At 56.3% G+C, this 11,404-nt stretch overlaps 1 protein-coding gene across 1 annotated transcript in view; it reads left to right on the top strand.

The window, feature by feature from the left end:
• Positions 1 to 4,231: 4,231 nt before the first annotated feature.
• PARP10 (poly (ADP-ribose) polymerase family, member 10) overlaps positions 4,232 to 11,404 on the top strand; it is an 11,035-nt gene continuing 3,862 nt past the window's right edge. The window contains exons 1-11 of the mRNA XM_011975741.1: positions 4,232 to 4,345; positions 4,470 to 4,648; positions 4,726 to 4,980; positions 5,052 to 5,288; positions 5,372 to 6,156; positions 6,266 to 6,487; positions 6,593 to 6,689; positions 6,886 to 7,530; positions 7,631 to 7,764; positions 11,033 to 11,207; positions 11,284 to 11,402. Of these exons, the coding sequence (XP_011831131.1) occupies positions 4,477 to 4,648; positions 4,726 to 4,980; positions 5,052 to 5,288; positions 5,372 to 6,156; positions 6,266 to 6,487; positions 6,593 to 6,689; positions 6,886 to 7,530; positions 7,631 to 7,764; positions 11,033 to 11,207; positions 11,284 to 11,402 (2,841 nt within the window). The 5' untranslated portion in view covers positions 4,232 to 4,345; positions 4,470 to 4,476. The remainder of the gene's footprint in view (positions 4,346 to 4,469; positions 4,649 to 4,725; positions 4,981 to 5,051; positions 5,289 to 5,371; positions 6,157 to 6,265; positions 6,488 to 6,592; positions 6,690 to 6,885; positions 7,531 to 7,630; positions 7,765 to 11,032; positions 11,208 to 11,283; positions 11,403 to 11,404) is intronic.

The following is an 11,404-nucleotide window of genomic DNA, read 5'->3' as shown; positions in this document are numbered from 1 at the left end:
GGACCCGACCCACTGCGCCCCCTTGCTTGTTCCTTTTGGCTCTGGCTGGAGGCCCGCGCCCCTCACTGCCTGCCGAGGGGTGGGGTCGGGCGGTGGGCGCTGAAGACCCCTGGAGGCAGAAGTCTGGTCTGGCCAATTTGGCTGGCCGTTCGGTAGTTAAGAAATTTATTCCTAAATGCGGGATTTGCTGAAGCTGCCCGGGACTGACTATCCGTTCTCGGCCTTAAAACTCAACGTTCACTTCTTTTCATCCAGGTCTATCCCAAATCAAGAAGCCTAATCGTTTAGTTCCCAAATTGAGGCCTCATGGTTTAATTGCCCCATTTTCTCTATCAGCCCAAACTCGGCCAGGCCTGCTACTAGAGACTTTTTTTTTTTTAAATTCTTGTGGATACATAGGTGTATGTTTATGGGCCACAAGGGACGTTTTGATATAGGCATGCATAATAATCACATCAAGGTAAATGGGGTATCCATCAGCTCAAGCATTTGTCCTTCGTGTTACAAACAATCCGGTTATACTCTTGGAGTTGTTTTAAAATGTACAATTAAATTATTTTTGATTACAGTCACCCTGTTGTACTAGCAAATACGATGTCTTATTTTCCCACTAGAGACCCTGAACGCTCACTTGTCTGCCTGACGTCCTCACAAGCTGCGAGGGGCTGAGGCTTGAGGATACAGCAGGACTGGAGGCCAGGCCGCCTCCCTGCTTGGCTCCCAAGTCCTTTTGGGGGAACAGTGACTGGCACAGGCAGGGTGCATCCTGCTGCCAGCCTTCCCACCCAGGGCCCAGACCCCACCTGCCCTTCTGCCCTTGGAGGGCTGGCCGCTCCCAGACCGCTCTGAGTCCTGCACCTATGGTGCACTGGTGCACTGCTGCAATGTTTAGCAACCAGACCTAGTGAGGGGAAGCCTGGGGTGCATTTTTTGCACATGCCCATGGTGTTATTACTCCACCAGGGCTGGTTTCAAGTTACCCCCAGCTGAGCAACCAGTCCACAGGAATTCCTGAAACTACCAGTCTGCTTGTGGTGTGAGTGGTGCCTGTGCCCTCTGCAGCCAGGGTCGGCATAATGGGTAACCTGTGATGCGTTCCATTAGAGGAAACGTGGGAAAAGCAGGGATGGATTTACCTTTGTAGAAGCAGAAGCTCACAAAATTTGAGAGACCTTTAAGAAAAATAAAATGCCGGCCGGGCGCAGGGGCTCACATCTGTGATCCCAGCACAGTGGGAGGCTGAGGCGGGCGGATCACAAGGTCAGGAGATCCAGATCATCCTGGCTAACACGGTGAACCCCTGTCTCTACTAAAAATACAAAAAAAAAAAAAAAAATTAGCTGGGTGTGGTGGTGTGCACCTGTAATCCCAGCTACTGAGGAGGCTGAGGCAGAATTGCTTGAACCTGGGAGGCAGAGGTTACAGTGAGCTGAGATCGTGCTACTGCACTCCAACCTGCGTGACAGAGTGTGACTCTGTCTCAAAAAATAAATAAATGAATAAATAAATAAATAAATAATAACCGGGTATGGTAGCGCACGCCGGTAATCCCAACACTTTGGGAGGCTGAGGCAGGTAGATCATCTGAGGTCAGGAATTCGAGACCAGTCTGCCCAATAGGGTGAAACCCTGTCTCTACTAAAAATACAAAAATTAGCTGGGCATGGTGGTGTGTGCCTGTAATCCTGGCTACTTGGGAGGCTGAGGCAGGAGAATCCCTTGAACCAGGGAGGCAGAATTTCAGTGAGCTGAGATCACACCATTGCACTCCAGCCTGGACACAGAGGGAGATCCCGTCTCAAAGAAAATAAACACTTTTTTTTAAAATTTTGAGACGGAGTCTTGCTCTGTCACCTAGGCTGGAGTACAGTGGCTTGATCTCGGCTCACTGCAAACTCCGCCTCCCGGGTTCATGCCATTCTCCTGCCTCAGCCTCCCAAGTAGCTGGGACTACAGGCGTCCACCACCACGCCCGGGTAATTTTTTGTATTTTTAGTAGAGATGGGGTTTCACCGCGTTAGCCAGAATGGTCTTGATATCCTGACCTCGTGATCCGTCTGCCTCGGCCTCCCAAAGTGCTAGGATTACAGGCATGATCCACTACGCCTGGCCAAAAATAAATAAATTTTTAAAAATTAAATAAAGTAAAATGCTGAGTACAAAGTTGAGTAAAGGGCTTCAGGAGGGGTCGTGTAGGCAGAGTCCCTAAGTGTCTTTAGATTTATGTTAAATTTGCCTTAAAAACAGAGTAAGGGGCTGGGCACAGTGGCTTGTGCCTGTAATCCTAGCACTTTGGGAGGCCAAGGTGGGTGGACCACCTGAGGTCAGGAGTTCGAGAGCAGCCTGGTCAACATGGTGAAACCCCATCTCTACTAAAAATACAAAAATTAGCCAGGCGTGGTGGCACACATTTGTTTTCCCAGCTACTCAGGAGGCTGAGGCAGGAGAATCACTTGAACCCAGTGGGTGGAGGTTGCTGTGAGCCGAGATCACGCCACTTCACTCCAGCCTGGGTGAAAGGGTGAAACTCCGTCTCGGGAAAAAAAAAAAGAAAGGCAGAGTAAGGGAGATCATGCCAGAGGGGTGGCCATGGGGGTTTGTGGGGAAGGCCAAGTAGAGGAAAGGGCCAGTCCCAGGCCACTGAGGCAGGAGTGGCCTGTAGCTCTGCAGGAAGAGCTGAGAACCTGGAGCCCTCTGAGCATCAGGGTGTGCAGGGGGCATGGGGCCAGAGAAGGGACTGAGGTCTGGTCAGGTGCAGCTGGGCAGGTCCTCAAAAGGACTTTGGAGTTTTTGTTTTGTTTTGTATGTTTTAGACAGAGTTTCACTCTATCACCTAGGTTGGAGTGCAATGTCGTGATCTCAGCTCACTGCAACCTCTGCCTCCCAGGTTCAAGCGATTCTCCTGACTCAGCCTCCCGAGTAGCTGAGATTACAGGTACCTGCAACCATGCCTGGCTAATGTTTTCATTTTTAGTAGAGACAGGGTTTTACTTTGTTGGCCAGGCTGATCTCAAACTCCTGACCTCGTGATCCAGCTGCTTCAGCCTCCCAAAGTGCTGGGATTACAGGCGTGAGCCACTGCGCCCAGCCCCCAGCACTTTGGTTTTTACTGTTGCTGATGCTCGGAGCTATGTAGCAGCTGCTGGTGTCACTTTACAAGGCCCACCCTGACCCCTCTGTTGAGGACACACCATGGGAGTGGCAGGCAGACAGAGACTAGTTAAGAGGTGAGCTTAGCTACCTAGCGAGAGATTCTGGAGGCTGGGACCAGGGTCGGGGCAGCAGAGGTGCGGCATGTGCAGGGCTGGGAGCGAAGGCTGGCCAGGGTCCTCAGCTCCCTGGAGGGAGGAATAGCAGGGGTGGGGCTGGGTTTTGGTGGGCTGAGGGGTGAGTGGGAAGTAGGAGACGGAGAGCAGTAGTAGCCACAGCTCTTTGAAAGGCTGGAAACAAATGGAGCTTGGGTGATGTCGGGGATTTGTGGCGAGTGGGATTGTGGATTCTGAAGGCACTGCCCAGGTTTGAGGCCTAGTGCTGCTGTGGGCCTGTCTGCACCTCTGTTTCCCTTTCTGTGGTGAGGATTAGTGGCAGCAAAGAATGCAGTGAGGCCATCACCCTGTCACTTTCTGGGGTTATTTGTGACGATGCCAATGATGGTGTGAGATGGGGAGGTGCAGGCAGGACAGAAAGCTGCAGGAACGGGCGGGCAGGACCCAAGGCGGGAGGAAGGCTGTGCTGCAATGCACGCTCTTGGAGACCAGGGGTGGGGAGCTGCCTATGCTCAGCAGCTGGCAGGTGTGAGGGACCAGGAGCAGGGTTGAGAAGGTTGCTGGAGGCATTGAAGGCCAGCCTTGGCCAGGGGCGGACCTGAAGACCCAGCACTTGTCATGCAGAGGGTGTCATGGACACAGAGGCTTGGAGATCCTGAGTGAGGGGCAGTGACTCAGGCCCCTTGGTGGGTTTGGTGGGGAAGGTGATTGGCCATTTTCGGACCATGGAGGCCAGGGGAGTGGAGGGCCACCAGAGGACACTCCTGTCTACCCTGCCAGCCAGGGGCTGGAGCGGGCCAGATGGGGCCGGTGGACTGGACTGGGCTGGCTGGAGTGTCCTGAGGGGTCCAGCCTGGCCAACACCTCCTGGTCATCTGGGGGTTGAGGCTGCAGCAGGAGAGGAAGCTTCTGAGCCCCAGTAACCAGGCCTCCGCGCCCGGGGCCCAGCTGCTCCCTCCCTCCGTCTTTCAGTTTCACTTTTGTTTTCCTGCTCCCTGCAGAGTTAGGCTTGCTGAGGGGCAGGCGCAGGAGTCCTGGCTGAGCTCATGACCTGAGGCTGCCGAGCGGCAGCAGGGAGTGTAAGTACCCTGTGTGGGGCCACCCATAACGGGTGAGTATTGAGGGCACCCCTCGGAGGGGCCTGGGGAGGGGTAGGAGGGGTGGAGTGGGCTGTTTCCCTACCCACCCGATGCCCCATCCCAGGGTTGCAATGGCGGAGGCAGAGGCAGGGGTGGCAGTGGAGGTCCGTGGACTGCCTCCTGCTGTGCCCGACGAGCTGCTCACACTCTACTTTGAAAACCGCCGACGCTCTGGAGGGGGGCCTGTGTTGAGCTGGCAGAGACTGGGCTGCGGGGGCATCCTCACCTTCAGAGAGCCTGCAGGTGAGGACTGGCTGAAGGGGCAGCCTGGGTGCCTTGACGTTCTGATGCCTGACGTCCTGCCCTGCCACTGCCCACAGACGCCGAGAGGGTCTTGGCCCAGGCAGATCACGAACTACATGGTGTCCAGCTGAGCCTGCGGCCAGCTCCACCACGAGCCCCTGCACGCCTGCTGCTCCAAGGACTGCCCCCTGGCACCGCACCCCAGCGTCTGGAGCAGCATGTCCAGGCCCTGCTGCGTGCCTCGGGGCTCCCAGTACAGCCCTGCTGTGCCTTGGCCAGCCCCCGGCCGGACCGGGCTCTGGTCCAGTTGCCCAAGCCCCTTTCTGAGGCAGGTGAGAGGCGGATTGGGGTTGAGGTGCTGGCTAGGGGAGGTTCCCTGAGCTGACCTGCACATTCCCCACAGATGTCCGTGTCCTGGAGGAGCAGGCCCAGAATCTGGGCCTGGAGGGGTCCTCGGTGTCCCTGGCCCGGGTGCCCCAGGCCCGAGCAGTGCGTGTGGTGGGGGACAGCGCCTCTGTGGACCTGCTGCTGCTGGAGCTGTACCTGGAGAATGAGCGCCGCAGTGGTGGGGGGCCCCTGGAGGACCTGCGATGCCTGCCGGGGCCCCTGGGCACTGTTGCCTCCTTCCAGCAGTGGCAAGGTGAGTGGGGCTGGGCAGACCCAGCTGACCCTCCCTCTCCTGCAGAAATCTGACAGGTTTTCTGTCCTTTCCCTTCCTCCAAGTGGCAGAACGAGTGTTGCAGCAGGAGCACCAGCTGCAGGGCTCGGAGCTGAGCCTTGTCCCCCACTACGACGTCCTGGAGCCTGAGGAGCTGGCTGAGAACACCAGTGGAGGGGACCACCCATCCACCCTGGGGCCTAGGGCTACCAAGCATGCTATCCTGAGGACTGGAGGGCTGGTGACGGCTCTGCAGGGTGCAGGGACTGTGACAATGGGCTCTGACGAGGAACCAGGGCAGTTAGGGTCCTCTCTGAGGACTGGTCCCATGGTGCAAGGTACAGGGACTATGACGATGGGCTCTGGCGAGGAATCAGGGCAGTCAGAGGCCTCTCTGAGGACTGGTCCCATGGGGTCTCTGGGACAGGCAGAGCCAGTTGGCTCAATGCCCATGGGGTCTCTCGAACATGAGGGGCTGGTAAGCCTGAGGCCTGTGGGGTTGCAGGAACAGGAGGGGCCCATAAGCGTGGGGCCTGTGGGGTCTACAGGCCCAGTGGAGATCTCAAAGGGGTTGCTAGGGCAGGAGGGCCTGGTGGAAATTGCCATGGACTCACCAGGGCAAGAAGGGCTGGTGGGTCCCATGAAGATCGCCATGGGGTGTCTGGAGAAGGCCAGGCCTGTGAGCCCAGGACACGTGAAGCTGGCGGGGCAGGAGGGCCTGGCGGAGATGGTGCTGCTGATGGAGCCAGGGGCGATGCGCTTCCTGCAGATCTATCATGAGGACCTTCTTGCGGGCCTGGGAGACGTCGCTCTCTTCCCACTTGAAGGACCAGATGTGACTGGCTTTCGGGTGAGTGGCCCCTCAGGACTCCTCACCTTCGGCCCCCTCCTCCTACTGACTCAGAATACCTCTTCTGTGTTCTAAACCTGCAAACTCCGCCTCTGCCATGGCCCTGCAGCTCTGTGGAGGCCAGACTTCCTGCCAGGCGGCCGAGGAGTTTCTGCGGAGCCTGCTGGGCAGCATTAGCTGCCATGTGTTGCGCCTGGAGCACCCGGGCAGCGCCAGGTTTCTCCTGGGCCCAGAAGGGCAGCGCCTTCTCCAGGTGCTGGAGGCTCAGTTCCAGTGTGTCTTTGGGACAGAGCGCCTGGCCACAGCCACCTTGGACACATGCCTTGAAGAGGTAGAGATGGAGTCCCACCCCTGCCCTCCGCTTTCTCACGCCTCTGCCCCAGACCTCCTCTGCCCTTGCGCAGAGGCTAGTGGTCCTGACGTCCTCTCCCTACAGGTGGACCCTACCGAGGCCCTCCCAGTGCTCCCTGGTGATGCCCACACCCTGTGGCCCCCAGACAGTACAAGTAGTGACCAGGAGGACGTGAGCCTGGGTAGGACTCCCTGGGAGCCCTCAGCACATTCTGTGGCCCTCACTTGACCCCACCCCCTGCCCTGCTCTGTCCTCCCATCTGTCTACTGACCCATCTTAGGCCCACCGTGTACCCCAAAAACTTGCTTCCCATCTTTCACCCATTCCAACTCCTCCTGGGCCCAGCCCCTGACCCAGTGGCCTCTCCCTGCCTCCAGAGGAGGTCCGAGAACTGCTGGCCACCCTGGAGGGCCTAGACCTAGACGGGGAGGACTGGCTGCCTCTGGAGCTGGAGGAGGAAGGGCCTCAGGAGCAGCCAGAGGAGGAGGCGACCCCAGGGCATGAGGAGGAGGAGCCTGTGGCTCCCAGCATCCTGGCACCCAGGCGGCTGGAGGAGGAGGCCGCTCTGCAGCTGGCCCTCCACCGGTCGCTGGAGCCTCAAGGTCAGGCGGCTGAGCAGGAGGAGTCTGCTGCCCTGCGCCAAGCCCTAGCCCTCTCCCTGCTGGAGCAGCCCCCGTTGGAGGCAGAAGAGCCTCCAGATGCGGGGACTGATGGGAAGGCCCAGCTGGTGGTGCACTCGGCCTTTGAGCAGGATGTGGAGGAGCTGGACCGGGCACTCAGGGCTGCCTTGGAGGTCCACCTCCGGGAGGAGACAGTGGGGCCCTGGCGCCGCACACTGCCTGCAGAGCTGCGTGCCCGCCTGGAGCGGCGCCACGGTGTGAATGTTGCCCTGCGCGGTGACTGCACCATCATCCGTGGCTTCGGGGCCCATCCTGCCCGTGCTGCCCGCCACTTGGTGGCACTTCTGGCTGGCCCCTGGGATCAGAGTTTGGCCTTTCCCTTGGCAGCTTCAGGCCCTACCTGTGAGTCTACATCCTGGACTGAGGGATGGTGGGGTGGGCTGGTTAGCAGGGGCTAGTGCCCCAGGCATGGCTCTGACCTCCCCTTTTCCCCACGCATCAGTGGCGGAGCAGACGCTGAAGGGGCCCTGGAACAAGCTGGAGCATCTGGCAGAGAGCACCGGGGAATTCCGAGAGGTGGTGCAGGCCTTCTACGACACCCTGGACGCTGCCCACAGCAGCATCCGCATCGTTCGCGTGAGTCCATGCCCTGTCTCTCTGGCCCCATGGCGTCCTGGGCTCTTGCACCATCAGCACCTTGCCAAGTCTGTGGCCTGTCCCTCTTGCCTACATCAAGGTCAGCTGACCAGGAGCTGACAGGCTCCCAGCCCTGTTCTCTGCCCAGAGGGCGTTCCCAAAGTGGGTAGGGAAACAGGAGGGAACAGAGTGGGGGTCTTGGGATCTGATAGGCCTGAATGAGGGTCCCCACTCTGCCGCTCATGACTGGGTCACCAGGGACTATGGGACCACTTCCAGGCCTCAGTTTCCTTATTTGGAGCATGGGCGGTGACGCCATCTTGTGGCTATTGTGAGGATTATTCGTTTCACAAATGCATCCCCTGTGCTGTTCGGGGTGCTCTTCTGCCTCCACAGAAAGGCCCAGGCTCGCTGCGGTCACTGTGCTGGGGTCACTGTGCTGATAACACTGCGTTGGGCACTCTCAACTCTTGATGCTCAAAGTTGTGCGTGGGGCCAGCAGCATCACCCTCCACCGGGAGCTGGTCAGAAATGCAGAAAGAACCTCTGGTTGTCCTCAGACCTGACCACCACCATCACCACCATCACCACCAACACCAACACCATCACAACATCACCATGACCCTCACTACCATCACCATAATCACCATCACCATGACCCTCACCACTCACTGTCATCACCACCACTAGCACCACCACCACGGCCACCATCGTCACCATCACCACCATTAGCATCACCACTATCACTGTCAGCTTCAGCAACACACCTTCACCACTCACCACCACCAGCATCACCACCACCCAGACGCACTGAGCTCATATCCTGGTGGTTTTGTTAATTATATGTACTTGGTTCTTCCGGTGAGCACCTTTATGACTTTAACTGGTACACTTGAATATTTTTTTTCACTTGACAGCTTTAGAGATTGTTTCTTGCCTTCCTGCAAGAAGGTAAGATGGAGGAGAATGGGCCTCGCTTCTCTCTCTTTTGCCCCCTTCCTCACCTTCCATCTCAATTTGGTCAGTTACATTATTTTTATTATGTAGTAAAGGTTTCTGTAACTATCACAAAGCCTCCATGCTTGGACCATAGGTTGGTAGACGTACTAGAATAATGAAAAAATATTTACCATTGAGCCATAGAAAGAGAAATTAGTTCTTAAAACTGTGTTCTGTGAAAAAGGTATTCTAGAATTCAAGGCTAATGGCCGTTGTTTTTTTGACTTTATTTTTTCTGGGTCATGCTTGACCACCGGGTTACTCAGTCCCCACTTGTCACATTTTGGCACAGATTCTTTTGTTTAGTGGGAGTATCTCCTTGAGTGGATGGCAAACATATTTGACTTTAAAATGTATGTATATGTAAACATATATAAACATATACATTTATATAGATAAACATACACATTTATATACATATATGATTTTCTTTAAGACAGCGTTTCTCTTGTTGCCCAGGCTAGTGTGCAGTGGCACGATCTCGGCTAACTGCAACCTCCGTCTCCTGGGTTCAAGTGATTCTGCCTCAGCCTTCCAGGTAGCTGGGATTATAGGCACACACCACCACACCCAGCTACTTTTTGTATTTTTAGTAGAGATGGGTTTTGCTTTTTTGTTTTTTTTTTTTCTTTTTGAGATGGAGTCTTACTCTGTCGCCCAGGCTGGAGTACAGTGGCACGATCTCAGCTCACTGCAAGTTCTGCCTCCCGGGTTCATGCCATTCTCCTGCCTCAGCCTCCCGAGTAGCTGGGACTACAGGCGCCCACCACTACACCTGGCTTATTTTTTGTATTTTTAGTAGAGATGGGGTTTCACTGTGTTAGCCAGGATGATCTGGATCTCGTGACCGCCTGATCTGCCCACCTTGGCATCCCAAAGTGCTGGGATTACAGGCGTGAGCCACTGCACCCGGCCGAGACGGGGTTTTGCCATGTTGGTCAGGCTGGTCTCGAACTCCTGACCTCAAGTGATCCACCTGCCTTGGCCTCCCAAAGTGCTGCGATTACAGGCATGAGCCACTGCGCCTGGCCGACTTTTAAATTTACGTTGCCCTTTACAATTGGAGGTATTTTGCAACTGTAATTTGATGTTGGTATAAACTTCCATGTTCTCGTGTGTCCTAATATGCCCTTATTTGTCCTCATTCTTCATTAATAGTTTGGCGGAATATAGCGCTCAGGTTCAAAATATGTTTTTCCTCAGATATTTGAAGACATTGCTGTTTTTTTTCCTTCTTAAAAAATATTTTTCTTGGAAAGTTAAAAAATATCCCCCCATGGTTTCTTAGCATCTGGTGTCCGCAGTGAGAGACCCAATGTGAGAAGGCGAGATTTCTTCCCATTTGCATATTGAGCTCGGGGTGTGTGTGTGTGAACTTGCAGGGTTTTCTTTCACTCTGAGGGTTGAGGTTTCCTGGCAGGTGGGTGCCCCTGGCAGGGGTGTGTCTTTCCTCACTGTCCTTCTTGGCATTTCACAGATCTTGTGTATCTGAAGATGTTCCTTCAGCTCAGGGAAGCCATCTTCCCTGTGTGCACTGGAGCTCCGGCCGGTGGAGCTCATGCCCCTTCACCTGCTCCCTCGGAGTTCCTTTCTCTTCCATTAGCTCCGCACCCTGCGTCGGTTCCTGAACTCCATCTAGAACACTAGCTGGGGCTTTAGTTTGAACCACTTCCTCATTTGGCTCACCCCGCTGGAGTGAGCTCAGCGTCCCTTTCTGAACGTAGGAGCACTCTGGTTTTCAGACTAGTTCCTTTTCATGGCAGCTAGTCTTGTTTAATGGACATAGTGTTCTTTTGCAACCCTGTGAAAAAACTATTTAGAATTTCTTTAAAAGTGTTTCCCAGGGCTGACTGTCAGGTTGGTCACCTGAGGCCTTCTCTCCCACCTGGGTCTTTCAGCACTGAGAGGTCTGTGGGCAGCTCCTGGTGCTGGAGTCAGGTCCTGCAGGCAGCATAGGGCCGTGGCTCAGCTCTTCTCTGCAGAGGCCTCGGTGTGAGTGGGTGGGGTTTGCCCACCTGTAGACCTCCACGGGAGGGGGGAGGGGGGCATCAGACTCCCCTGGAGGGGTCAGTCTCCCCAGACGCCCTCTGAAGTCACTTGTCTCATGGAGGTGCTACTGTCTGCTGCTGGACAGAGCATGATGGAGGCTGCAAGGGCTCCCTCAAACCCTCCAACAGAGGGCTCCTGGTTGCCGGGCTCAGTTCTGCCCTGGGTGGGCCCCAGGGCGGAGGAAGGATGTTTAATCCTGGCCCGGGCCATACCCCCGCAGGTGGAGCGGGTGTCGCACCCGCTGCTGCAGCAGCAGTATGAGCTGTACCGGGAGCGCCTGCTGCAGCGATGTGAGCGGCGCCCGGTGGAGCAGGTGCTGTACCATGGCACGACAGCGCCGGCAGTGCCTGACATCTGCGCCCACGGCTTCAACCGCAGCTTCTGCGGCCGCAACGGTGAGGCCTGAGCCTGGCAGGCGCGGGGGCTCTGCGCACCCTGACCACCCTGACCTTGCCCTGTCCCGCCCTGCAGCCACGGTCTACGGGAAGGGCGTGTATTTCGCCAAGCGCGCCTCCCTGTCGGTGCAGGACCGCTACTCGCCCCCCAACGCCGATGGCCACAAGGCGGTGTTCGTGGCACGAGTGCTGACCGG

Source organism: Mandrillus leucophaeus, unplaced genomic scaffold, assembly GCF_000951045.1.
Source record: "Mandrillus leucophaeus isolate KB7577 unplaced genomic scaffold, Mleu.le_1.0 Scaffold158, whole genome shotgun sequence".
Lineage (NCBI taxonomy): Eukaryota > Metazoa > Chordata > Mammalia > Primates > Cercopithecidae > Mandrillus > Mandrillus leucophaeus.
The sequence above is the reverse complement of the archived record's forward strand: the minus strand, read 5'-3'. Positions and strand labels throughout refer to the sequence as shown.